Source organism: Panthera pardus, unplaced genomic scaffold (assembly GCF_024362965.1).
Source record: "Panthera pardus isolate Hobbes unplaced genomic scaffold, ASM2436296v1 HiC_scaffold_5, whole genome shotgun sequence".
Classification (NCBI taxonomy): Eukaryota; Metazoa; Chordata; class Mammalia; order Carnivora; family Felidae; genus Panthera; species Panthera pardus.
In genome coordinates, this window is record NW_026526980.1 from 1772140 (window position 1) to 1799909 (window position 27770).

Below are 27770 nucleotides of genomic sequence, written 5' to 3' on the forward strand. Positions count from 1 at the left end.
AGTTGTATTGTAATAGTCCATGAATTAGGTAGGAAAAAAAAATTCTGAGACCCGTTTCAGTTTCACAAGGGAGACATTATTAGCCCCATTTTACAGATGAAAAAACTGCCTAGAATACAGCGTGGACAGCAGTCAACCACTAACTGTCCTCCAAGTATTTGAACAAGTAGGTGACTCAAAGTGCTTGTGGCAGAGATAAGGTCTTCTGAAGATCCTTTCTCATATTACTGAATGTTGGACTAGGGAGCTGCCCATACCAAAATTTGGAAGTGAGAGAAAAATACTTCTGAGCCACTCCTGGACATTGTCAGAGAGCTAACCCCAGCACAAGTAATTATATTTAAGATCAAGAAGTCCTGGAGTGCCTGGGTGGCTCATTCGTTTAAGTATCCAACTTCAGCTCAGGTCATGATCTTGCACTTTGTAACTTCGAGCCCTGCATCAGGCTCTGCGCTGACAGGTCAGAGCCTGGAGCCTGCTTCGGATTCTGTGTCTCCCTCTGTCTCTGCCCTTTCGCTGTTTGTGGTCTGTCTCTCTCTGTCTCTGAAAAATGAATAAATGTTAAAAAAAAAAAAAAAGAAGAAGTCCTGCTTTCTGTCTAACTGGAGTTTTTCTTGCTCTGGGACATGGAAACCCTCGTAGAATATCCCACTTTAGGGAAATGCCTGCTCTTTTGACAGCCTTAGGAAGTTATAATAAGGAATTATGAAAAAGGCAAATGGAAGTGATTTATTTTATTCTTTTAAGTAGCTGGTAAATTTGAGGGAAGGAAAAAGTTACCAATACTATTGTGTGAGTCAAATGAAAACTTGAGCAGTTGCCTCTGCCTAAGGAATTTTTAGCTGATTGCTGGTTTTCTGGCACTCTCTACTTCCTACAGGGTATGTGTGACCATTCAATTAAGGGTCCTTGTGGCTGAAAGGCAGGAGGGTGACCCTTGAACGTGCATGCACTATATACACCCAAGTGATACTGAGTGCCCAGGATATTTTGTAGAGACAGAAGAGTATTTTCCTTCCCCACTTCTCCCATTTATTGATGCTGAAGAATCATTTGGGGCTAGTGGCATTGATGTGGCTCTTTCCCAGTCTCTTTTGAGATGGAATTCAAATTCACCCTCCCCAGATGCTGCTTGAAAGGCTGGCAGAATTTTGTCATCAAGTGAGCAGTATTTGCAGATACGGCATTACCTTTTGATTTAGGGTCATCTGATGCTCTGTTCCTGATTAACGTGCACTGATATTAGCTGTAAAATCTTTCCTGCGTGATCCTTTATGTGGCTGCCACACTGGGGGTGGGGGACATGCCTATTTCTATGTGCCATGGTGTTCGCATGCACTTGAGCAGGCACGTTTGGACATGGATGTCTAAAGAATGGCTCCAGATAATTTTGAGATGAATTTAGAAGCTCTGGATTCCATGGTTTCCTTTTGCAGACTTCCAAGATGCCTGACTGGGAAGACCCAGGTTTAAGGGCAAGTCTGAGCCATTATTGCAAAACAGGTCTGTAGGAATCCAGTCGCCGCTGAGGGTTTTCCACTTTGGAGAGAAAACGGACCAGAAAACCAGTGTTGGCTCAGTGCAGCTGAGAGCAGTTATTGGTTCTTTACATAATGTATTTGTTTTTCATTAAACCATTCAGATAAGGTCTTATTAAAGTGCCATGTATTATTTATCGTGTTTCTTATGAAAATGAGCTGAAGGGAAAATTCTGTCCTCTTCTTGGGGCATTTGTAAGCTTTTCGAATGCCAGCAAGAAAAAAAAAATGAAGGAAGGCACGGTGAACTCCTGTCAGTACAACAAACAGAAAAGCATGGGAAGGAGAATGGGGAGCCAAAAGGCAGAATCTTTGACCTTTTATTTATATTCATTTATATACATGGGTATGTTTTGTAGAGTGGCTTTCCCTTTAATTCTGTGAATTGCACAATAAAAATAAATAATTAAAAAACAGGCAGAAAGTAAAAGAAAGAAAGAAAAGAGCAAAGCAGTTTATTTGTAAATCAGACTTTGTCCAATGAATGTGATTTGTGAGACAACAGCAAGGATTTTTCAAACTAAACACTGCCCCACCCCAGCAGTGTAAAACACCAGCCCACACCCTCCTAGTCCCCGCGCCCCCAGCTCAACTTCTGCTTCGGGTTAAACTTGCTAGGGTGCCCCCTCTAAATTGATGGAATGTGTCAGTCCCATGGTGTTAGAAGGACTGGTTTTGCAAAGTGAGTAGAAGGAAAAAAGCCTGGTCCGGGCCTGATGTTGGCATAGCAAAGACTTTATAGTTATCGATGGCATTTCAAAACAGAACAACAAAAAATGGAACCGTGGAATAATTAATTTTCTTTCCTTCAGAAAGCAATTTGATTAGCCTGCAAAGTTGTGCCTTTCAAGCTGATGGCTCAGTTCAGAAGCTGTCCTTTGGCTGAAGGGTCTCCATGAGCCTCTGGGAGGGGTCAGTGGGAACGTCCTCCTGAGGCCATCCCCTGGTCCTGCGGAGATGTTCCTTCGCGGGGTCCTCTCGTCACTCTCAGGATGTGCTGCATCCTGCAGGACCTTCGTAAGCCCCCAGGCAGCTTTCTCGCAGGGAACCCAAGAATCAAAAAAGATGATGTTCGGACAGCCTCTTGCCCTGAAAAATAAAAGAAAATCCAATCACTGGGTCAAAATCTATTTCAAAAAATATGGCTACTATTCCTGATGGTGATTTTACTGCTGCCAAGAATCAAGAATGTGCTTTTTTTTTTCCTGTGGGGACCAACGATGCGTTAGAGTCTTAATATTTTCTTTTGATTTGCAGATCACATCCTATTTTATTGCATAAAGACTAACGAAATCTACTAATGAATAATTATTACTTCATAAAATACAGGGAAGGGGGAGACCCCTCTGCAAGAGCAGAATGCTAATTTGGCCAAGGAGGGCTGGCCAGGCAAGAAAAAAAAATAAAATAAACCATTGTAATTTGCCCGCTGCAACCCACAGAGTAATGGCTTATCAGACACGGACTTCCCCACCCTGTGCATGTATAATTTGAGGAGAGCAAGGATCCCGGGCTGGAGAAGCCCCCTCGCTTTCAGCCGGGGCTGGCGCGGTCCAACAGGCTGGACTTAACACGCCAGCCAGGGCGGTTTCCCCATTCAGCGGCTCCAGCCGGTTCCAGTGCTGGCCGCTCGCTGCCTGCACAGCCGAGGCGAGGCGCAGAGCGAAAGCTGCGCCCCAAACCCCGGGGGCGCCTCGCCGCCTCGCCGCGCAGCCGGGGGTGGGGGGCCCCCAGAATCCGCCCTGCCTCTGGCGCCGCAGCCCCCAGCTCACTGTGCCCCCAGCCCCTGGGGTCTTCTCAGCACTCTTACGAAGGGCGGGGGGGGGGGGGGGAGGGATCCCATTTCTCTGTGTTTATTTGCCAACGAGTCGGGCAAACAAACCGCCACCAAAATCTAAGAGTCTGGGTCCCAGCTGGGCAATCGCATTAATTGTCCCCCTCGCCCCGGATGCTGGCGATGTGGGGCGCTCTCTCGCTTCCTCACCCGCCCCGCAGAGATTTTTAGCAGACACAATTTGAATTTTGGTGAGTCGTTTGAGAGAGAAAGAGAGAGAGAGAGAGAGAGAAAGCAGAGGGGAGGGGAAAAAAAAAAACCCAACCCTGCCCCTGGACCCATTTGACAAATGAGGAGGCACACAGCATCAGCACCAACGGAGTGAGCCTCAGTGTGAGTCAAAATCTCTCTCTCCCTCTCTCTCTCTCTCTCTCTTTCTCTCTCTCCTTTCTCCCCTCCCTCTCTCTCGCCCTTAGCTCTCTCCCCCCACCCCACCCCCCAGCATCTACAGGAGGACATCCACCCCCTTCCCCCTTCCCTACAAGTTGCCTTTGCCTGTCTTGTCATCTCCACGGGGGGTGGGGGGCGTGGGGTGGGGGCATCGTCCACTTTGCGGGGCGTCAGAAACCAGGCCCAACAAACCGGGAAAAGGGTACCACCACGAAGGCAACAAAATAGTTTCCTGGCCCTCTGGAGTGTCTTAGTTCAGGCGGGTGAAACAACGCCAGGATCTAGCAAACCCGAAGGGAAGGAAGCCAGTGAGGAGGGACGGGCGCGCGCGGGGTGCGGCGGGGGGGAGGGAGAGAGAGAAAGAGAGAGAGAAGAGGAGGGACGGCCACCGGGGTTTGACTTAGATAATCAGCAAAATTAAAAAGGAGGAAAAAAAATTGTAGCGACCAGGCAAAGAGCCGCGTGATTGCATGCGAGCGTCCCCACTCCTGCTCGGCGGGCGTCAGAGAGACACGATGCAGCATCCTCTGACGGGGGCCACCTGCGTGGCGCTCCCCAACGTGGGCATGTGTCCCCAGCTCTCGTGTGCCTTGACTTTTATGTACTTACAGCAGGTAAGGCGCGCTCTTCCCTCGGTGGCTGCCTCCCCGGCTCGGGCTCAGCGGACTGGGTGCCCGCATCGCTGGGCTGCGCTTTGGACCCTGGAGGGGGTTGAGGAGGGGGCTCGTGCTTTCGGACAGGAGGGGTGGATCCGCGCCCCTCTCTTCTCTGCGGAGCCCAGCCGCCCCGCGTCCCGCTCTGTCTGCACCTCTCAGAATACTTTGCCTGGTTCCGAGCCTGGGTGCCCGGAGTTTAAAATTGCAAACTGCATTTTCTTTACTTGTATCTCTCTTGTGTCTGCGTCCGGTGGTGGTGTCGTGAGTCTGGGACCCCTTGGAGGCCAAGTGTTCGGAGCTTTGTGTAGGCACTCCCATGCCTGGAGTTTTCATTTAGCTGTTTTATAACAGGGAGGGAAAAAACATGTATGTAGGGGTGTGTGCTCAGTATTTCTTTTTTTGTTTGTTTTCTTAAGTTTGTCTGGGTTGTGCTTTATTCAGTCTGCTTGGGATCTGAGCCTTTGGGTTTCTGGAGCGTGTCCGCCCTGGAATCTGCCTCCAAACTCCCTGGCCATGCTGTGTTGAAGCCAGTGATTTAGGATGCTGTCTTTGTTGGCATGTGTAAAGGCGCTTTTTTCCCCCTCCTCCACTCCCCCATAATGGTCTTGTAGAGGGGCTCTGTGTTTGTTTTATTTTCCATTCAGTGTATGTACACCAGAATCTTTCATTGTGTTTCTCTCTGTCTTTCTCTGGGTGTTTCCCTCAGACCCTCTCTGCCTCTCTTTTCCTCTTTACTAGTAGGGCTGCTGCTTAAGTTGGTTGCTGGGGTTGGGAACCAGGCTCCACATCACGTTTGGGGAGGAGGGGGGACGAGTGCAGCTCGCTGTCTTGGGGCAGAGGCTGTCTCTGTGAACTGGTAGGGTTCGAAGGATTTTGTCACACAGGTGGAATCGTCTTCCCTTCCCAGGATCACGGTCCTGCTCTGTGAAGAGTTAACCATGGTTGTAGTCATTTTACCTGGTTTTCGATTGACTCCCTTCAGGAGTACCATTTGTGAACTGTGTGTGGTTGTAGCTGACAAAACTTCCCTTACAAGTATTCAGAGGGGCCTCCCTCTCCAAAGACCCTCATTTCCAATCTGTGTTGTAGGAATATATGTGTTCATAAAATGTCAGTATTCTGTTTTGAGCATTTGGGTAATTTGTGATCAAGTTGGTTGCCTCCAGAAAATGTTTCTAAGGCATATTTTCTGTTGGAAGTCTTTTTGAGAACAGCCTTTTCTTTCTGTTGTTTGAATATCTTAGGAAAAAATTGGCTTATCCTTTTAAATATTGTTTTATTCCATTTCTCATTAAGTGAATTGTGCCAGGAAACATTTCCCACGAGCCTATTGGTAACATATTATGTGATTCATCTGCTTCTATCATTTCTGTACCTTTGCCGTGAATGACTGTGTGTGTGTGTGTGCGTGTGTGTGCGCGTGTGTCTTTTACACCAGTTACCCACCAGAAGAATATCCTAATGGCCATTTCTACAGATGCTAAGCCACAGTTGAATTTAATCAAATTATTAATATGAGTTGATCTTTTGCCTCCTATATTCACTTCTTTCACGTTATTTGTTAATCAATTTGAACAGCATTACTTAACAAGTAGAGTGCTATAGATACTCAGTATTCTCACTGTTTCTTTATACATCATTCTTCTTTAGACAAATTGATATTTCATCCTGCTAGGTTGTTCAGTGGGCTTGCTCTATTTAGGCACACTTAGAATGGAAGATGGTGAGTTTGAGCGAGAAGTTATTCTTGCCATGAACAGGACAAGTACATGGGAGAAACGCAAGTGTCATCAGTGTCTGCCAGGCGGCCTCTTCTAAGAGGGAAAACATTTCTGCCCTGGAAAGAGGAAGCCTGATGGGGAGTCTGGCAGCCATAACAAATATTTAGAAGTGACTAGAGCAGCATCATGGTTCCGTATGAAGATAGATGGAGGTGGGTTTTACAATGTGCTTTGGGATATACCCCCCTCCAGAAAGGGTGGGTAAGGCTTTCAGCGAAAGTGTTGATAAGGTGATGCCGTGACACAGCATCAGAACATGGAGTGTGTGTGTGAGTGTGTGTGTGTGTGTGTGTGTGTGTGTGTGCATGTATTTTTTTCTGAGTTTCACTAAATGCCCAAAGTAGAATACAAGCAGACAATTATTTTTGCCTGTCTGATTGAGAATCGGGTTTTCTAGACACACCTCCCACCCTGGCTAAGGCTCACGGTCAGGATGGGAGAGCCATACCTTTAGGTCATCTCTCCTACCTGGTGCTGCCATGACAGTTTGTATAGAAGTCTCCTGTCGTTGCTTTTATGTAGTAGTTTGGACAATTGGCTGATGAAGGGCGTGAAATAGTTCACTTTAGTCTCTACAGACCGCTTACTGATGCAATCTATACGTCTCGTATCCATACATCGCCACTGTATTTCCTATCTGCTATTAAACTGTAGCTATAGGTTGTATCTCTATTTAATTTTGATGATCAGAGGGCTCATGTGTACTCTCAGAGCCCGTTGGTCAAATGGATGAATCAGGAAACATCTGTGATAAATAATCCCTTCATTAGAAACATTTTATTTTTTATTATTTAGAAATAAACATATTTTGGGAGTCTTTGTCATTGCAGATCACCAATTACATAAGAAAATAATTAAAACACAATGATCTTATTTTGGAGGCTTTGTGGTTCTGTTTCATAAATGCACACATTGTCATCAGGGGCCACTGAGCCTTCACTGAAATATATTCTTCTGGAATGAAGTTTCATGTTGCACTTGTCATCTAATATCTAAGGAAAATTACTTCATCATTTGCTTTCCTTGCCTCAGCCATGACATCCAGGCTTTCTTCCTAAACTCTCCCGGATTTGTTCCTGAGACAATTCATAAAAACAAACATCAGTTGGGATACCTCAATACCTGAGTTTACTGTGAATGACCAAGTGACAATGACATAACCCTTTGGCCACAAAGAACTTATTTATTCAGACCAAAAAAAGAGGCAACTGTGGTGTTTAAATTATTTGACTGATTCTGTTTCAGTTATTTATATTCCCCAGGAACTGTGCTTTAGAAAGATACTTCCCTCCAGTTATGATTTTCTTTTTCTTTTTGATCTCTCTCTTAACATCGAAGATAGTACTACAGCTTGGAATTGCAAGATGGGATAATGTTGAATAGTTCTTTTGGTATGTAGATATTAAATCCAATGATGCCATCACGTGCATATCTACAATAGGTAGACATGTAGCTACGCATCCATATCCTTCTAGTAGATGGCATATTTCTCGTTCTTGTAGACCATTCTCAGGTGGAAGGGAGAGGCAAGTAGTGGAACTTCTGGCTTCAATCTTGCTGTCCAGGGAAAGTCCCTGTTTCAGCCTCCGTTCTCGATATACTGCAGTGACTTTATCTGGTGTCTCCTTCAATGGTAAATCGTCCTCTCCTATGTGAAAGGAACTTCAAACCCACACATCCCCAGTACACAATCTTCCCAGAGTTCCAAAGTGGGGACCCACTGAAACGTTCTTGCTTTGGGGGAAAATCCCGAATATAAATTCCAAATCTGGGGCTTTGCTTAGGAGCTAGGTCCAAAAAGAATGTGTTCTGTTTTTTCACAGAGAAGCAGGAAACAACCACACACATGCATGCACGTACACACAACACACAAAAATCTAGGAATGCTTTCCCCTCCTAAGTCCTAGGGTGCACACCACAGCACATCCATCACAAGGTGAGGTATGGCGAGGCTATGGATGGAGTGGACGAGGTTCATTTTGTAGCGCACGGTGCGTGTCCCGTCTCCTTCAGAGCTGTGATTCACACCGAGTTCTAACTCCCTGAAAGAGGATAAGTAGCATATTAACTTAGTTTTCCCTATTTCTCCACCACTGTCAGTGTCTCCCAGTCCCGTTCAAAGAAAGCCTCTCATCTGTCAAATCTTATTCACTCAGAACCTTTTTATCAGCCTAAATTAAAAAAAAAAGTCAAATGCTTAAAATCCACATTAAAAGGGGGGGAAAAAGGGCCTTGAAAGTGGGCCATGCCACTGTCAATATCCAAAGATTGGTAATTTTTCCCACTTAATGATGATCCATGTGGTTTGTTTTAAATAGTGAAGTGGTTTGTACAAAGGGTAATTCCTGGTAAATGAAGCCATTGCTCACTGTGGACATCTTCAGATCGAAAGCAATTGAACTGAAACCTGCATATCAACCCTTTCTGTCTTTAATTAGAAAGTGGTTCTCAGAGAGGAGTCCCAGGGAAGGTGGGCTCTGGGAGTAAGGCATAAGGAAGGGGGGCGGGTGGCCCCCTTGCACCACCCACAGTTATAAATTTGGGAAACGTTCGGTGGGCCATAACAATTATGGCTGCGTAGAAAAGTTCAATTCTCATTCCACTTACTTACCTGGCGCTGCTCTGTCGGATGATTTATAGGGGCCAAATGGCGTTTTATCACCCTCTTTCTTCTCGGCTTAATCCCTCGTTGATTTATTAGATTGTGCTGTGGATTGGGGGTAGTCAATAGTGTCAATAACGCAGAAAAGAATTAGGATAGATTATCTTCATGTCTGAATTGTTTAAGGAATTTAAGTGGCCGGGATGAGCACGCTTCTAGGCCTGGGTGACTGTCTGATGGGACACAGGTGCTCCTCTCTTTCTAAAGAGATCCTGTGTCATAATTTGGCGAGTTAACCAATCTTCCTGGGTTCCCTGATTTTTCCCACAAAGGGAAGAAGGCCTGAACTGTTGGGCTCTCGTCAGCCTGCTAAGGCCCGTATCTCAGGTGGGCTGGCGATCCTCCTGTGTTTCTCCCATTTCGGGAAGCTTTTGCGAGGCAGTGGGTGCGGGTGAGGGAGGGGGCTGTTGACCGCAGGGTTACCTGGGTTGCCTCTGCTTTAAGATTATTTAATCCGACAGTCACCGGTGGAAATTGTAAGCATCTGCTAGCCCGCAGACCCGAGTCCTGCGCCATTCGGCAGCCCTGCCTGCCATTTCGCGGCGGTTTCCGCGTTAGAACATACAGGCGGCTGCTTCTGCCTCTGCCCGGGTGGAGAAAGCCCATGTTATTAGCGCTCACGCACCATCTGTTTTCCTTACAGCTGGCCCTTGAGTGATTGTCCAGTAGCTGATGGACTGAGGGTAGACAATCTTTTTTAGGGTTTTCTGATTCATTTAACCAGGCTCTCTGCCCCAAGAGGAAACATAATGCTTGTTTATTCATATTGGCCGGGTAAAAACAGTGTAGTTTGTCAGGCAAATAATAGTCTTCTGGACGAGAAAGAAATTGCAGCATTGGAAACAAAATCAGGTTGGTGCGTCGGTGCCTAAGGGGGCTGGGTGATGCGCGGGAGATGTCATCCCGTGAATGAGGCAGAGCTGACAAAGCGTGGGTGTAATTGCCCCATCTGCAGAGACCTTTTTAATGGACGAGGAGAGGTGTCCCAGTGTGCTGTTTAATTCAATTAAGAAAAGCAAAGAAAGTTCCATTCATCAATAAAGTTTCCTATTTCCAGGAGCTCCCCGAGAGAACTTTGCCCGGCTGAGCACTGGCCTGTGGCTGTCTGCATGATGCGCTGGCCCCATTGAGAGAGGCTGTGTCACACAGGGTCAGCTCTCAGGCACAATAGCTCAGGAGGGCCCTGGCCCTGGCCCTTCAACCGTGCTGAGTACTAGCGAGCTGGAGAAATGAGCAGCAAACCTGTAGGCCGCTCCTGCCGGGAGGAACTCAGGGAAGGGACTTTCCAAAGGATCTGAAAATCCAATATCTGGGGCTGGAAGAGTAGGAAAGAACTTTTATGGCTGGAACTTTCCGGTTCCTGGCCTATTGTGGCCCTGATTGATTGGTCCTGGCTGAAAAAAAAAGGCAGATGACTACCCTCTATGGCCTGGGATTGCCACTTCTAATTCCTCTCTTGCTAATTTACATTTCTTATATTTGTTAAGCACCAGACACTTACAGAGCACTTTTGCCATGCTTTTTCTGACCTGTTAGACTATAAGCAGCATGATGGCAGAGATGTCTCCATTCTGGTACTGTACCCACAATGCCTAAAGTCTAATACATAGTAGATACTCTGTGAAAAACTAAAGTGAGAAATGAATGAATGCATGTGCACATTTGGACTTTCTAGAACCTTGTAAGCAAGGGGAGCAAGTGATTTCCAGTGCTTTCCACAGATACATATGATAGCACATTCAGTCCTCTAATTCATTCTTTCATCTGGCCGTGCAAAAAAAAAAAAAGTTTACCTCACATTGAGAATATTGCAGCAAATCAGTTAGGAGATGTCCCTGCCACCATGAATGGACGTTCCACTAAAAGAGTAGATGATACAAAAGTAAGTGAATCCAGAAGGCATTTTCAAAGACTGTGGGGAGTGTTCTGCAGGGAACAAATAGGGTGCTGGGTAAAAGTAAGTGCGTTGTTTGGGGGAGTGTTGGTTGTTGAGCTTTTCTGTTGGATGAACCAACAGGGGTCTCAGGAAGGAGGTGATGATTTCCTGAGCTGAGCATAAAAAAACATTAGGTGAGTGACGAGTTGAGAAAGGTGTTCCAAGGATGAGGAAGGGCAGGTTCATAAGCCTCAGGGAGCAAAAGAGGCATAGGGAGGCAGTTCATGGTGGAGGTAGGTCGTGTGCTGGCATTTCAGCATCAGTCAATAGAACACAGGCTTTCTGTTCTCTTCTGGCGCCATACTGAAATGAGGGGAGTGGTAAGGAGAAAGGATGGAAATAGATGCCTTTTGAACAGATAAGAGGAAAGCAGTCCTGAGTTGTGGAGAAACCCTTGGGACATTTGGAAACACCTTTGTGGGTCAGAGGTGGAGAGAGGGTTTTGAGGGGAGCCAGTTTTGAGGGGAACACATTAAGAGGCCTGTTGGTATCTTCTGTCAAAACCCCATAGAGGTGCTTATGACAGTGGGCTTAGTACACTGAGAATAATAAATGTGGTCTAGTGTTTCTCAAATTTCAGCCATTAAAGCATCCCCTTCCAAATATTTACCAATCCCCTCATCGACATGTCAGCATCATAGTATTATCTACTTAATATTTAAAAATTTTTTAACATTTATTTATTTATGAGAGACAGAGAGAGACAGAGTATGAGCAGGGGAGGGGCAGAGAGAGAAGGAGACACAGAATCCGAAGCAGGCTGCAGGCTCTGAGCTGTCAGCACAGAGCCCGATGCGGGGCTCAAACCCATGAACCGTGAGATCATGACCTGAGCCGAAGTCGGACACCTAACCGACGGAGCCACCCAGGCGCCCCATCTACTTAATATTTAAAAAAAAAATAACATATATTTTGAACTTGAAAGTGGACTTGGCCAAACAGAAGATAATAAATAAATAAATAAATAAATAAATAAATAACTAAATGTCACAGAACCACCGCTGTGATATTATCCTTTTTCCAGTGTTGTTTGAAATATTTATTCATTCCCATGTTCATTTCATTTGTTCCATGTTCGGTGATCTATAAGGTGCCAGCTGCTCTTTTAGGTGTTCTTAGTAAGTAAAGGCCTCTGTCCTCACGGAAGGGCCATGAAGTTGCTCATCCATGTGCCGTCTTCTGAACCATCAATGTAGGGCCACACTTTGGGAAACACTGGCTCAGTCCGTTGGATTTCCTAGGAATCCCCTGTCACAATTGCTCCTTCCTCCTCTGACCCATCGGCAAACAGCAAGATGCAGGGCTTCTTTTTTGTGTTGCCTCTTCTGGCAGGGCAGGAGTCCACGGTTAAGGGAAATGACTATGGATTTAACACCTACAGCCTGCAGCGGGCTTTGAGATGATGGGGCTGGGGAGGAGGGCATGCGGTAGCCTCTAACTTTTGACCAGGCTCTAGGTGAGAACGGCCAAAGCCTATTTTCGATCCTGTTCTTTTTGTTGTGTTTAAATACACACGGAATCAAAAGTAGGAATTGGAGCGAGGGTGACAAGCATTCAGGTTAGTGTGTGTTCCCAGGGATGTAATGACTTCTTTTTCTCCCCCCTTTGCAATTCTGGAACAAAGTACAGCTGCTGTAGGCTTTAAGTGCCTCAGATTTCCCAGTACTGATGAGTAAATGCACAAAAGGTTTAGTCTTAATGAGCCTTTTCTTTTTTGGCATTTGATGTTTGCCCAGGATTCACCTCCAGGACTAGGTTCCCCTTATCAAAAACAACAGCATATATCCCCCCTCTTCCCTTCGGTAGCTGTGCTCTCTGTTGCTTTGCCTGAACCTAGGCATGGAGCGAGCTGTGCTCTCATGCCGGGGTAAGGACTGACAGCTGAGAGATCTCTCCCCGGCAAGAGGAATCTTTCATGAACAGTGAACGATACCAACAGCTTAAAAACAGAGCGGATGATGGCAAGGTCCACGTTTCCTATTTTTGGACATATCCAGCTGTCCATCTCAAGTGTCTTACAAAATTCAGATGAGAAACCCACATCATTTTACAACCAAGTGGTGCCAGCTTCCCCCAAAGCGTGGTTTAAAAAAAAACGGCATCTCTGGACTGTGTATAGAAGTCATGAGCTGAGGGCTTAATCACAACTCTGTTATTCAATTAGCTGATCTGACTGGATTGAGCAAAGGCATGTTGCTTTACTTGATTTGGGGCTTTCATGGTTTCTTCAGAAAAATGAGGCTGGGAAGCACCATTTCGTACTGTCCTCCGTTAAGTGTGATACAGATTTTAGAATTGAGCAGAATTGTGTTACTGCCAGAACACAGTAAGTGGCCACTAGATGTTTGTTAAAGAAATGAATGAATGAATGAATGAATGAATGAAGTTAAACAATATAGCATCTGTTTATCGAAGCTGAACATAAATGTTTATTTTCCATTTCTCCCAAATCCACACTATGAGTGCGCTGGTGGCCCTACCAAGGCACAAGGAATCTGGGGGTCTCCCCTGGGTTCTCTGGTCCCTCCTGCCTGTTCTGGGTGACTGTTCCCTCCTCCTCCAGTCAATTGTCAATCCTGCTGGTGGTGTTGGATGTAATGTGACTGCACAGCTCAATTAATGCTCTGTGACAGGAGGAGGGAAAATAAAAATTGTCTTGCTCTTGTCAGTAGGAAAGTTATTTACTTTCAAAAGCTGACAGAATCACACTGCAGGGGCTTCCTTTATTTCCATTCCAAATGTCATTATTCTGTGATGTAGGGGACTTGGGCACACTTCAGGTTTGTCCCCATAAACTTTAATGTGGCAGAGGGTCTGCTACAGTGTAGATCGTCCCCTGGAAGAGTCCAGGGACTTCCTTCGGGGTGCTGGTGGTACCTGGGTGCTGGTGGTACCTGGGTGCTGGGCTCTGGCACCTGGAAAGATGCCCATTCTCAGGATGTCCTGTCCAGTTGCACATGCAGTTACAGACTCTGGATCTTTCCAGTGAGAGGGAACATATATCTCACTGCCCCGATCCTTCTCTTTATTCTGAGGCAAAAGAGCAAAGTGTGGGAACTCCTGGTTTTAAATCAGTCTTCCTCTGGGCCACTCCTAGAATTTCTAGAAATGCAAAGGTGCCTCTTACAAATGACTTTGCTTTCGTTCTGTTGTCTCTACTTAAACCCTCTGATAGGCTCTTTCATCCTGACAATCTGTATAAAATTCTGCATTTTCTTTTCTCTCTTCCTCCCCGCCCCCCTTTATTTTTTCCCTAAGTATTTGCAATGAGTAGTTAAACTAGGAAGGGTTGAGCGGAGAAATTCTTTCCTTCCCGGTGCAATGGCAGAACCTTCCACTTGGGGTCTCCATTTAGAACATGTGACTCAGGATTCTGTAGAACTGTCTTTTTCTTTGCCTTCTTTTTAGGTCTGCTTTCGGTTCCATTCAAAAACTGAGGCTTCTCTGTAAGCAGTGGGAGATGCTGTCTGGAAGACCATGTGGGTAGAATCCAGGGAGAATCCAGCCGCCCTTGCAATGATGATGATAATAATAAAATAATGAATATAATGAAATAATCAATAACTTCTATGGAGTGCTGTGAGACAGGCACACTACTAAGCATTTTTACATGGATTACTTCATTTAATCCCCCTCGAAAGGCCTCTAGGGAGTAGATGAGCATCATTTTAGTTTTAAGATGCGGATATGAAGGTAGAAGGGCTGGTGAGTAAACACAGCCAGTTTGGCCCCAGAACCAACACATGTGCCCGTTATTCTTCATTGTCCCAGTGGCCTGCCCCGGGCTGTACAGGTCACCAGCTCTGTGCCATCTCCCCAGGCCTCTGCTGGGCCATCACCGTCCACTGGACAGGGTTCTCAGGGCTCTTTCCTTTAAAAGGCAAAACTTGTCAAAAGAGCGGAGAGTCCGGAGGTCTTTCAACTTTGAAGCTGTTTTTGTGATTTTAGTTTTAAGTGATTAGGATTGTTGTTGAATACATGGCAACGCACACCGAAGCTTTCAGACTTGGGGAAGGTGAGAAGAGAGAGCACAGGGCTGATGGGAATCTTCCGCTCTGAGAATGATGGAGTGCATTTCTCCGCAGCCAATTCCAATCCCCAAATCCCCATTGTGCTGACGAGCTCTCCAACTAACACAGGAAATGCAGTCACAGCCCGGCACCATATTAATGATTTATACACCCCGCACCAGTGCTTTTGTTCACTTGCGGGGCCTGGTCGTGTTAATAAAGGAATTTCTGGGAGCGGGGGTCCCGGCTTGCCATGCTGTTTTGCTCAACGCGGTGCAGGCTGCTCCATAAATCAAAAGAATTTAGTGCTTTACAACCTTCCTGAGCTTCAGAGATCATGTGTGCGTGTGCGTGTGCGTGTGCGTGCGTGTGTGTGTGTGTGTGTGTGTGTAATCAGATTCACCTAGGGACATTTTCACTGCCTTTCTATAAAGAATGAATGAAGGAGGACTACAATCTATTTTAGGTGCTTCAGGGTTGATTGGTCCGTTTCACAGTGTTATCAGGGACCTATTTGTTTCCCATTTGGTGTTCATGCTTTATGGTGTTGTCAGTGAAAATGGGCTGACACCATTTTATTAGCATAACGAGATGCAAAATCACATTAGAATCCCCCTTCCTTCTGGAGCTTCGAAAACAAGAGACAAGGGAGCTGGGAGGTACCAGAGGGAGCACCACTATTTGCTACAAATCAGTAGGAAATTCAGGTGTGCTTTAAACAATGGGAGTTTTGAGGCTTAAAAAACAAAAACAAAAACAAAAACAAAAACAAATAACTTCAGTTATTCACAGAAAAAGAATTCTGCTTTGTTTTGGAATTGAGTGAGGACATCTGTTTTCTAAATTGAGGATTCTGGATCTAGGAAAGTTTCTCCTGTCTAGTAAGCCACAGAAAACTGATTTTAACCTCAGCTTTTTTTTGCTAATGAGAAGGGGAAAATGATATGATCAAATGGTATATTGGATGTTCAATGCCTCTTTCAAGATATCTGCAGAGAAAAACACCCTGTGGTGGTGGTGTTTTTTGTTTTTGTTTTGTTTTGTTTTTGTTTTTGTTTTATTGTGCTCCTGATCTCTTAATTATATCATGCATTACATTTTGTGTGTGGTTGTATTTTTTTTCCCCTGTAGAACTGAGAACTGAAAACCTAACAGAAATCTGAGTAGGAGTTTAAAGGAAAAAACAGAATATTTAGAAAATTGGAATGACACTTAAGTATTCTATCCAGTAGGCTTGTGTGTGTGTGTGTGTGTGTGTGTGTGTGTGTGTGTGTGTGTGTAAGGTGAAATCGTGATTTTGGGAAATGTGCCTGACTTAAAAAAAAAAAGTGAGGCTTTCAGGAAATAAACATGTCAATTTGGTTGAATTCCTAAATAATGCATGAAGGAGCGAACACTGCTACCAGTGAATAGAGCCCCAACAGACCCCCACCCAAGCCAGGGCTTGAATTTTCCTTTATAAATGTGAAAGTTTTGGCTAACTGGTTTTTATTCACATTTATGCTTATGGGAAAACTAGAAACGTTTCTGGAAACTGTCTGGGGTCTTAGCAATAAAGAAATTGAGGCAGATACTCAGTTTAAAAGGCTAGCTTTTATAGTCTGGTCTTCCTGAAAAGTAGAGAGCAGGATGTACGGTTTACATAAGTAAATAAAGAACGTCACCAAAATTTTTCATCACAGGAAATATGAGACAGCATTTTGAACTAAGAAAGCAGGTGTCCGGCAAATGCATATTGTAGTGATTTTTCTGTTTGCCTTTGTCCTCTCTTATAGGACTCCGTGAGTGTCTCATTGTCTTTAATTATGTCTACGAGGCACAAGACAGCAGTCAACATCTGCTCTATTGTTTACTTGGTTTACATATAGCTTTGATGGGTTATTAAACAATCTATTTTTCAAACCGAAAACAGAGAAACCAGCCGAACCCATATTATGGCATTTTGTAAAGACCCATTATGCAATTAGCACTTGGGATTTTGGGATTTGTGCAAAGCTGGTGATTCACCCAAATAAACATCCCTTTATTCTGATAGCTCTTCTTGGCTTTGTGAAAAATATCAATTTCTCAAAAAATAAGCTCACATTTCCTCCTTAATAGTGTAGCATGCCAAGGAGATGATGTGTTAATATGAGGGATGGATCCTTCACTTTTTATATGAGAAAAAGAGCAACTCTCCAAAATAATGTCTTTAATTCAAGCCAGCAATTACTATATTACATAAGACAACTAGCGGCTTACACATAAGACAGACTTTTGAGGGTTTATCTGATCCTATGGGAGGAAAGAAATGCTGTGTTTTTAACCATTTATAGAATGTTCCCTATACTTCATGATCTATTTATGAAAGACGTATCGAGTTGTCTATAGCAAAGCATGTGACATCCATAATGATTAAATCAGACCTCATCCCCTCACTTAAGTAATTGGTTAATAATTAATTCACTCGCTCATTCATTCAACAAATATGTATTTAGCCTCTGCTCTGCCTCAGAAATTGGGTTAGTCACTGAGGGTACATAGGCAAGGAAACCAACTTCACTTTCCTTCACAGAGCTTCCAAGTTTCTGGGGAAGGCAGGTAATAAGCGATCCCCATACGAGTTTGTATTGCAAGTCGTGGTAAATGCTCTAAAAGAAAAAAAGGGGGGCGGGGTCCACAGACAATAGTAGCAGCTGCATTCGGGGATGAAGGGAGCTGTCTCTGAGGAAGTGACATTAAAGCTGAGATGAGGGAGAAGGTGGGCAGAGGTAGGGATTGGAGAGCATATGTACTGAGGCAGAAGGTGCATGTGATGGCTGTACCACTGCTGGGCATCCTCAGGGAACGGAATAATGGCCAGCAAGCCTGGAACACAGTGGGAGAATGGAAAGAGGCAGAGGGGGGCCAGAAAGAAACCACAGGGGCTTGGAAGCACTGATGGGGGGGTAAATTTTACCCCGAAAGGAATTAAAAGGGAAGGGCAAGAACAATAAGAACTCCCAGCAGACGACAAATATGATTGAACTTAGCCTTTAAAAGGGCCAGTTGGGCTGTTCTGTGGAGAACAGATTGGGGGGGGGGGGTGCAAGATTGAAAGCAGAGCCCTGGTAGGAGGCCACAGCAATACATCAGGTGCGCCATGACAGTCGCTGGATCTGGGAGTTGACAGAAGAGACGGACAAGAGTGAAAGTTTTGAAAAACAAGCCTCATATTCTTTGTGACACCCGTTCATCCCCAAAGCTGGTGTTCAGGCAAAGGAGAACAAATAGAACTTGCTGGAGGAGACACCTGAGGGCTTTGGTGAGGGCGGCAACATCTCAGGAGGGACTGATCTGGGGTGTACGGGGCCTCACCAAAGAGAATTCCAGGCCAGTTTCAGCAGATGTCAGGCCAAAGCTCCCGGATGGTACTTGGCCAGAGCTCAGAATCTCAGCAGTCGGTCTTGTACATTGTTTGGTAGTAGAGTTACCACATGCAAGGTCATAGCGCAGCTCCACGGGGCGGTCCCTCACATCCTAGCAACAAACTTCTACTATGGTGGGTGAGGAGTGGAGAGCCAGTTTGTTGAAATGCCCAGGGGGCATTGCCTCCACCTGCCGCCTCCAGAAAAGGGAGCAGGGCAGTTAAATGCATTCCCATAGGTGTCAGGCAAAACGGGCCTTGAACCCTTAAAATGTCACAGATCTTACCGACCTCTGACCCTCCGCATGGACAGATTCCTTCACTTCTCTGAAGGTCACTTTCCACATTTGTGAAATAGAGGTGAACCAGGATCAGTCACACAGGGTTGTCGTGAACGCGGCATGAGTTCGTTTGTAGAGCGCCCAGCAGGTAGAAAGGGCTCAAGAAACCCTGGTCACTGTGGTGAGGGTGCTGGTAGCGATGGAGTTAGGGATGGTGGTTGTGATGGTGGTGATGGAGGGGGTGGTGATGGTGATGGGGGTGGAGTGGTCCTAGTGGTGATATTGGCAGTAGTGGTGATGGGTTGAGATGGTGAAGGAGGTGGTGCTGATGCGAGCGACAGTGGCAAGTTGGCAGTGACGGTGGGAGTGGTGACAGTGGAGGTGTGCAGGAGGTAGTGATGAGGACGTTTGTGGACGGCAGTGATGCGGATTAGGATGCGGCATGGTCGTCTCATCCAGGAACACCTGAATTCGCATGAGGTGCAGCTCCACCGTTTGCCCTCTGTGTGCCCATTGGCCAGGTACTTAACTTTGCCTTGTTTCGGTTTTCCCATCTGTAAAATGGGGGTGCTGATACACATTGTTGGTCATGATGATGGCTAAATAAGTCAACATTTGTAACGATAAAAAAAGCAGCACAGCATTTGTTCTGATTAACTCTCCAATGAGCAGAGAATGTTTGTTAAATAACAAACCAGCAGAGAGTACAGCCTTTAAAAAAAAAAAAAGAGGTACCTCAGTGGTTTCTGGTCTGCCTCTTTTTCTTGATTTTGCTTTTCATAGCGAGCAGGAAGGCCGTCTTCCCCTTTCCTCCACTGCCAGACCCACCCCCTTCTCTCCATGTGTTCCGAGTAGAACAGGTGTGTGGTAAGCCAGAGTCCTGGCAGAGTGCAACATGAGAAAGACTCCCAGTAATTATAAAAATAACAACAAGGGCTGCTTAGTGAGGTAGGCAAATGAGCACACCACTAGGCAGAATGATAAATAGCGCTTGCAAATGTTAGGTCCCAGTGGGAGTGTGGGAACATATGGGGATAAACCACACTGAAAGTTGGGCATCATTGGTAAGTTTTACGCGGTTAAGGAAGGCCACTCCAGTGCCAACTTTTGTTGTTTTTTTTTTCCTTTTTTATCCTAATTTTAAATCCTTCAGTTCCCTTTTGTCCCTTTGTTCTATTTCAGTCCTAAAAAGAGCATTCATCTTTGAGGCCAGCCACAGAGTCTCCAAGGAAGTGAGGTCTGGGGGGTAATCCTAAAACAAACAGCCACCCTGGAATCTGTGAATTTCCACACTGAGCTTTATTCAGTATTCTTGGGGGAGATGCAAACAAACACAGTAAATACTTTATGGAATGCCGACTTGTAGAGTCTGGATCCGTGGTAGGTGGGTGTGCGGAAAAATGAGTACCTAAAAAAACAGCCAACCCAGGAAGTTTAGAAGCATTTGGAGAAAGGGAAAACAGATCTCTCCACCAAACATTATTTAAAAAGAAGAGACGTGGACTGTGGTAGGTTGATTTCAGGTTGATGTTTCTTGTTTCTGGGTCTGAATATAGTTTGGAGATTGTGCAGACTGTGTTGGCACGGCCCCACAGCAGTGGGATTTCTCTGGAAAGATCTTTTGGAATTCTTGTTCATGGCCCATGCAGTTTTTCCTAGGACTCACTTGGTAGACGCCTCACCATGGATGCAGTGTTTGTAATTTGGGCACCTGAATGTTGGTGCCCGCTTCTCTGTAGATTTCTAGGATTCCTTACTTAGCAAGTACATCAGCATCCTTGGTAGTGCAAAGCATGCAGAGGAAAGAAAACATTGTTTGGAAGCAGGTAGGCATGGCTTTGGCTATGGCCTTTCCACCCATCTAGCCAAGAATGATGTAAAGTCTCTGCATTATGCTTCCTCATCTGTAGAAGGGGCAGGTATGAGTACCAATACCAGAGAATTGTTAAAAGATTAAATGAGGTAGTTTTTGAAGTGCCTACAATGTTATTTGGCACTTAGAAAAGTCTGTAAGTGTTTGTTCAAAAAATCAGCCAAAACTATCTTCTGTGACTTCCCTTTGTGCCCGTGTATGTCTGTTGTTCTTACCATCACTGTTGAATCAGTCCAGAATCTATTAGTTGTAAGGGAAAGAAACCTAACTCAAACTAGCTTAAGCAAATATGGGGATTTGTTGTTTAATGAATCTGGAATGTTTGGGGTCAAACAGCGAGCCATAAGTAAGCAGTCACTTAAATGCGTGGCGTTCATGTAAATGGAGATGATCATGCTAAAATATAACCACCAAGAGTGAAGCTCACACACATAAAAGTAGACCCAAGCCCAAGGAATATTTTTAGCACATTGCTACATGATTTAGAGTACTCTCCCGAACAACCTTGTGAGGAAAGTATTATTACCTCTAAATTTATAAGTGAATTAATTGAGATTCAAAGAGGTTAAGTAATTTGCCCAGGGAAACAGAGCCAGGAACTGTCAGATCCAGAATTTGAACCTAAGCTTAGTATGGCCCCATCATCTGAGTTCTTAGCCAATATGATACATTGGTATTATAATTTAAAAAAAATAAGCTTGTTTTTCACTAGTCAATTTGAGATCAGTGGGAATTTATATACTTTTTTAAATGTATCTTTTCCTGGAGAGGTAGCATAGCAGTGAATTACCTGATTCTGATTCACCACTCACAAGCTATGTGATCTTGGGCAAGTTACTTAACCTCTCTGTGCCTCAGTTTCCCTACCAGTGATACAAGGATAATGACAGGACTTACCTTAAAAGATTTCTATGAAGATTAAGTTAGTACATAAAGGGGTTAGATAAACATTTTAAAAATTACAAAAAAAGGGGGGCACCTGGGTAGCTCAGTCGGTTAGGCGTCTGACTTCGGCTCAGGTCATAATCTCATGGTTCATGAGTTCGAGCCCTGTGTCAGGCTCGATGCTGACAGCTCAGAGCCTGGAGCCTGCTTAGGATTCTGTGTCTCCCTCTCTCTGCCCCTCACCTGCTCATGTTCTGTCTCTCTCTCTCTCTCGAAAATAAATAAACATTAAAAATTTTTTTATTTGAAAAAATACATAAAGGGGTTAGAGAGTATCCAGCAAATAGTAAATGATATATATGGTTTGTTGAAAAATATTTAAAGATAGATTGTAACATAAGAAGCAGAAAGGAAATGACTCACTTGGGGTGGTTCCTCTTTTGATGTCCCCAGAGTGTCCCAGAAGGGCACTGCTAATCTGGGAAGTTGAAAAGCCCACCTGTCAGAGGCTCTCCATTGCCACCAGCTGCCCGGCCATGACATCGTGAAGAAACCATTTGCAGTGGTCAGCCCCTTGGCTCATCTTCATAGATGCTTAGCTGCACAGCTTGGCACAGCTTGGCTCTCAGTCTCTCCTGTCTCTGTCTTCTCTGCAAGAATGGACTGCAGAGTCTCTGAAATACAAGCATGTATTTCCTACCTCCATTCTCCCCCAGCACTGGTTTGGTCAGCACCCTACTATGCCTATCACCCGCTCATTGGCTTGTTAGTATCCATCTCCTGGCCTGGGGCTGGAGGGGATAGCTGCAGCAGAGAGAAGCCAGACCCCAACTTGGGACTGTTGCCCCTTACTGGATAGGAGAGCTAAGGATTTGTGTTTGGATTCCATAGTGTCTGGCTTGCTTTTACGGTATGGAATACCTTAGCACTTCCCCAAGTTGTTTGGCCCTCTTACCTTTTTGAAAACCTCATTCCTGTCGAGTTGTGGTGAGAGTCCTCTGAGCAGCAGGCACACATCCTCAAAGTCACGGTGCCGGTAAGCATGTCAACATGATTCCCCATGAGAACAGTCACCTGAATTGTCACCAGGAGCCTAACTTAAGGGATTCTGACCCTACCCACACCTTTTCTTTAGCAGAAGCACAGGCACATATTGGCCACCTACTTAAGAATCTGATAGAGATCTGGAGGCTCCTCAAGGGTCCACAGATGAATTTCAGAAGGGCCATCAATCCCCTGTAATGATATGGAAAATTTGTGAGTTATGTGCAGTTTTCTGGAATGAAGGCAAAATTCTCAGAGTGGTCCATGCATCAAAAATACGAGCTAAGAGCCACCACTTGTCCCCAGAAGATGCATTAGTAGGAGAGAGAACCAAGGATCAGACAGCCCTGGAGGTTGAGATGGTGCTTTAGCATCACAAAAGAAGGTGGCAGGCTAATCTCTTGGGTACTCTTCTCCTGGACCGCCCTCTTTTTTGTCTGCCCATGCTCACTCTTTGCTGGTGTTCCCATGTGACCAGCCCACCTCCCTGTGCCTTGAACCTCCTGTGTTCAGGAGGTATTTCCCTACTCTCTGACCTCTTGGGGGAGGGGGAAGTCTGTCCTTCCCCAAGCTTTAAAGTGTCATCCAGCTCTCTGTCCTGGCTTTACTGTGTCTTCCTTTATCTCCAATGACTGTTGGAGCGATTGAGATTGAGGGAGGGGTTGAGGGTAAAGGAGATAAGAAGGCCACTCAGCTTAAGTTTAGTCCAAGCCAGCATTTCTTAGAATATTTATGTGGGGTCACATGCCAGCAAAGGGCTTCACTGAGTAATTAGCAAGCAGGGCTCTGCCACTCCCATTCAAGGTACAACTCATCATTTGCCAGCTATATTTCCTTTGTCATTACTTCACCTCTCAGTGTCTCCGTTTTCTTGTCTGTAATGTAAGAAATTGAGCAGAATCTACTGATAGACCTATAGGAAGGGTAAACACAGGGAACCCATGTGATGAAATTGGTTCAGTGCATGGCACAAAGCAACCATTGGATATTTGTTCAAATGGTAGAATTATGGTGATGAAGAGGAGGAGGTGGAGGAGAAGGAGAAAAAGGAAAGGAGAAGGGGTAAAGAACTTTGCACAGGATTGACACATAATTAATTCTCAATAGCCCGATATTCAAGTAGATGGATGGATGGATGGATGGATGATGGATCAATGAACAGATAGTCCATTGGTCATCAAGTAAGTTTGGGAATATCTGGATCAAACAAGGTCAAACAGGTTTCTATTCTTTTTCCTTGCAGGACTTCTCAGGTGCCTTGCTATGTTAATGGGTGTCACAAATCCCCAAGAGGGAGAGAGGGCAAGCTGAATTTCTCCTACTTCTTTGGTCATGGGATTCGTTTTACAATGAAGCTTGTGTTATGCAAAGGTTGCTGGGAGGTGCAATTCCAGGCGCTTAGTCACTAAGAGGAGAAGGATGCACACAGAGCTCTGGTGTTTCAGCCAGTTCACAGGGAGTAGAGTATGTGCATGGGGTTTGGGCAAAAAGGCTTGGTTGTGAGTTCTGGAGACTGTGCTATTTGGAGTGTCTCCGTGCCCAGCTCCTGCAGGGACCTGCAGCATAGACGCAGAAGATACAGGGAGGCCACAAAGCAAAAAGCCAGGGGAGCAGCCGATTATCATCCCCCTGTGAGAGTCCCCAGAGAGCATTTGTTTGCCTCAAGCAAGGTCAACAAATTCTCAAACCCAGTTGCCATTCATTCCCAGACAGGTCAGGGGTCGGTTCCTGAAGCATTGTTGATCTCAGCAGAGATGATGTGTGGGGTTGATATTCTTAGATTTGCTCATTCAGCCAGTCAGTCTGGCTTTCAGAGGAGAATCAGGTCAAGAAGCGCTTAATGAACCAAGCAGAGCACTGTGCTGCCTCTACCGCTGGGGGTTCGAGTTTCTAATGATAATCAGCAGCCTCCTCACTTACAAAACCTACTGGAATTTTCTTTGTGCATCTTCATAACCATTTTTGGAGGTAATAGGGTGACCCAGTGTCCCAGATTCAAAGGTGCTATCTTCATCATCCCTGTAAACCCTCCATTGACATTGGAATTCTCGTCTTTTGGTTTCAACATCGTATCTTCCATGTACAGAAGCCACACACACACACACACACACACACACACACACACACACATCCTTGTTAGCCCCTATGTCTTAATTTATGATTTAGAGCACGAAAGGAGGAGGTAAGCTCTTACACAAGAAGGCACATGGCAGGTTACTTTTGTGAGCACTATTTGCTTTAACCTATTACAGGTTGACCTATTAGAGGTCAAAGGGAGAAAGGATTTTGATACTCCTGGCTTGAAGGAGCCCTGATTGGGGCTGGTTTGATCCTTCAAAACAAGCTGTTGCTAATGCTGTTACCATTACAATAGCTACCAGCACCCTATTAAATGAGTGTTTGTGATGAACCAGTCCCTCAGCTAAACGTGTCTGCATGTTATTCTTTTTTAAATCCCGGGACCACCTATGAGTTACGATTGAGTTATGGTTACTGACGACATTCTGATTTTACAGATAATGAGTCGTAGGCACAGAGAGGTTAGGTAATTTGCACAAGAAGACACAGGCAGCAGTTGGTAAAAAGTAGGGTTTTAATTTGGGCAGTGTGGCTCAGTGTGAGCTCCTAACTACCATGATCTGGTGCTTTTGCAAGAGGAGAGCCAGATGGCAAGGAGAAGTGTCAGACAGCGAGGGAATAGTGGTACCATGGTGAGCAGTCATGCTTACTAGGCACTCATCATTCTTGTAAGAACTTCCCTGCATCAGCTCATTTACACGTATTAACCAAAACTAGTCCATAAGATGGGTAGGGGCTGTAGCTTCTCGTCTCAGGATGTGACCTTCCTGGTTGGACTGGTCCCCCCCCGCCGAGAATACAAAGGAAGTCGCTATAAGTCGGGGAGCAGCTGGTTGATGGCTCGTACATCCTACCCACAGTTTGTGGAAGCTCTCCACTGGAAGATCTTGCCCCCTCCCCTGATAATCAGCTCCATGCTTCCAGCCTCTCTGGTGGGAACTCATCCGTTTGTCCCCAGCATCAGGACCATAAGCATTATGTAGCATCTCATGGGATTTATCTTTGAGGTCCATGCCAGGGGAAGCCCTTCCATGCTAGTCTCCCCTGCGTTGGATGGGATTTGAATGCATGTCTGGTAGTGAGTGGAGTTTATCAACTGTGGTTCAGTTGTTGCCCTGGAGTGGTCATTCTTGATGATCTAGAAGTTTCTAGGGTCATGTGGAAGGGAAAACTGGCTCTTGGTAACTGACAAAGCACACATTTTTCAGTTTAAACTCAGACAAGGCACAAAACATCCCTGAATCTCCATCTTGTCCTGTCATCACCATAAGTGATTCTCCAGTGCTTGCTGAGCCTCTGCTCTCTGCCCGGTCCTGTGAGAAAGACAGGAAACCAACATGATCGAGGATGAGGTAGAGGAGATAAAATTGACCTTACCTGGGTGGGATGACCAGCCAGGTCTTTACTTTCCTGGGACAAATCAGCGCTGGTCTTTTGGGGCTGTGGACGGGTGGGTCATGATGAGTGCTGGAGAAGGTGGGAGGCTGCTAGAGAAGTCGGCCTGTAGCTGCCTGTTGAAGGATGGGGCCTTTCTGCAAACCATCGTGTGAGGTGAGAGAAAGCTCCACCTGAAGCACCATTGTGGGTACTGGTGAGGCCTGGAGGAGGGAAGCTTGACATAGGATAGAGATGATTAAAAAATAGTTTTACATGGGTCTACAAAAGACCTTCTGAAGGAAAAAAAAATACATTGGACCTTTTTGTACACCTTCCACCTGCCAGGAGTGCCCGTGCATGGCCAGTCACTTCAAGGCAACAGCCTGCCTGAGAGGAGGCACAGATATTGCCTTATTTTACTCCCGAGTAGACGAGGGCTCGGGGCTGAGGATCTCATCCTAGATCACATGTTCAAAAGGGTGTCATAACCAACATCCCAGCCCAGCCTCTCCAACTTTGAGACTCAGGCTTTTGCTACTGTGCCAGGAATGCCCTTGGGCCACTTGAGACAACCTTAGAGATACAGGCAGCCCTCAGTGGTCTGGAGACTCCTGTACCCTCACAACTTTACTCACATGTCCCCCCAAGGCAGCCATTTCAGCCATCATTGTCCCAGGAAGCATTGTGGGAAACTCTGTCTGTCTAGTCACTGCTTCACAGTCACTGGCTGAACAAGAATGAATGGCAGACTGCTTTGCCTGAGCCAACCTCCCTTCCAGACAGGTAGCCACACTTAACAGAATGATTGCACCTTGCTAAGGTGATTCTAGAACATGGGTGATGGTGTAGTTCATTCTGCCTGGGGTCCTGGGGAAGGCGTCGTAAAAAAATGTAAGATTTGATCGGGCCATCAAGGTTGAATTGGGAGGAAAGAAGGAAGAAAGGAAGGAAGGCAGGAAAGAATGGAAGAATGAGTTCTGTGTAGCAGGCCAGATTATACAGAGGCTTGGTTCTATAAAAGTATGTGGCCAAGGCAACTTGCCAGACTGATTTACAGGGGGAAAAAGGGGATTTATAGAAGGAGGGACAGTGTGTATTAGAGGATGAATCTGGAAAAGTGAGGGTGAGGAATATGAGGAAGGTCCTTGAATACTGTAGAAAACTCTCTCTCCCCCACCTTGGCCAGGAAGTGGGGTAGGATGAGTGTTTCAGTATCCTGCATGAATCCATATTGTTAGGTAACCACTGTCAGTATTCCAAATACAGGGAGTGCAATTAATATTGTCCCAGAAACACTCTGTTGTATGCTTTCTGTTTTGCTCTGTTTTAGTGGTCGGCAAGTGGCGATTGACTTTTGGCTTCTTTTAAGGAAGGAGGTAAAGATTGGTGGAGGTGGTTCTCCACCAATGGAGTGTGATTCTTCTGAGCTGTGGCGGAGGCAGATCCTTCCCAGACGTTAGGGATTGTACAAGGAAATGTGGGCCAAAGCTTCTAGATCTTGCAGGTTTTCAAGAGATATTATAAATCTAAATTTTACATGAGATGCCTCCATTTAAAACTGTCACCTCTCTTGGGGCATCTGGGTGGCTCAGTTGCTTGAGCATCTGACTTCAGCTCAGGTCATGATCTCGTGGTTGGTAAGTTCGAGCCCCTCATCAGGCTCTGTGCTGCCAGTGTAGAGCCTGCTTTGGATCCTCTGACCCCACCCTCTCTCCCCCTTCCCTACTCTCTCTCATGCTCTCTTGAAAATAAACACTAAAAAATATATCATCCCTCAGAGCACCTGGTTGGCTCAGTTGGTTAAGTGTCCAACTTCGGCTCAGGTCATGATCTCACGGTTTGTGAGTTCGAGCCCCACGTTGGGCTCTGTGCTGACAGCTCAGAGCCTGGAGCCTGCTTTGGATTCTCTCTCTCTCTCTCTCTCTCTCTCTCTCTCTCTCTGCCCCTCCCCCACTTGTGCTTTGTCTCTCTCTCTCTCTCTCAAAAATAAAGTGTAAAAAAATTTTTTAATAAAAAAATATATCATCTCTCTTTTGCAC

General features: G+C 45.5%; 2 protein-coding genes across 33 annotated transcripts in view; one reads left to right on the forward strand and one right to left on the reverse strand.

Moving 5' to 3' along the window:
• RBFOX1 (RNA binding fox-1 homolog 1) overlaps positions 1-27770 on the forward strand; it is a 2061409-nt gene that overhangs the window by 1680323 nt on the left and 353316 nt on the right. The window contains exon 1 of one of the 32 annotated variants that reach the window (XM_053894477.1): positions 4111-4376. The exons of 25 other annotated variants lie outside the window; for them this stretch is intronic. In XM_053894477.1, coding sequence (XP_053750452.1) covers positions 4233-4376 — 144 coding nt within the window. In that variant the 5' untranslated portion in view covers positions 4111-4232. Of the gene's footprint in view, positions 1-4110; positions 4377-27770 lie in introns of those variants that run through there. 6 more of the 32 variants (XM_019468833.2, XM_053894480.1, XM_053894474.1 and 3 more) reach the window with 6 other exon arrangements.
• LOC128774871 (uncharacterized) lies at positions 2132-5114 on the reverse strand. Its single transcript, XM_053894488.1, has 2 exons — positions 4372-5114; positions 2132-2627 (listed from the first exon to the last, which is right to left on the reverse strand). The coding sequence occupies exons 1-2, from the start codon at positions 4749-4751 to the stop codon at positions 2363-2365; spliced, it is 645 nt and encodes a 214-aa protein (XP_053750463.1). The 5' UTR covers positions 4752-5114; the 3' UTR covers positions 2132-2362.

What these genes read in the sequence shown, in the direction of transcription:
- LOC128774871 (XM_053894488.1), bottom strand. Translation starts at nt 4,751, where the DNA reads ATGAAAACTCCAGGCATGGGAGTGCCTACACAAAGCTCCGAACACTTG. An exon ending in AAGAGCGCGCCTTACCTGCT is followed by an intron (nt 2,628 to 4,371) that starts GTAAGTACATAA and finishes TTTATTTTTCAG; the next exon opens with GGCAAGAGGCTGTCCGAACA.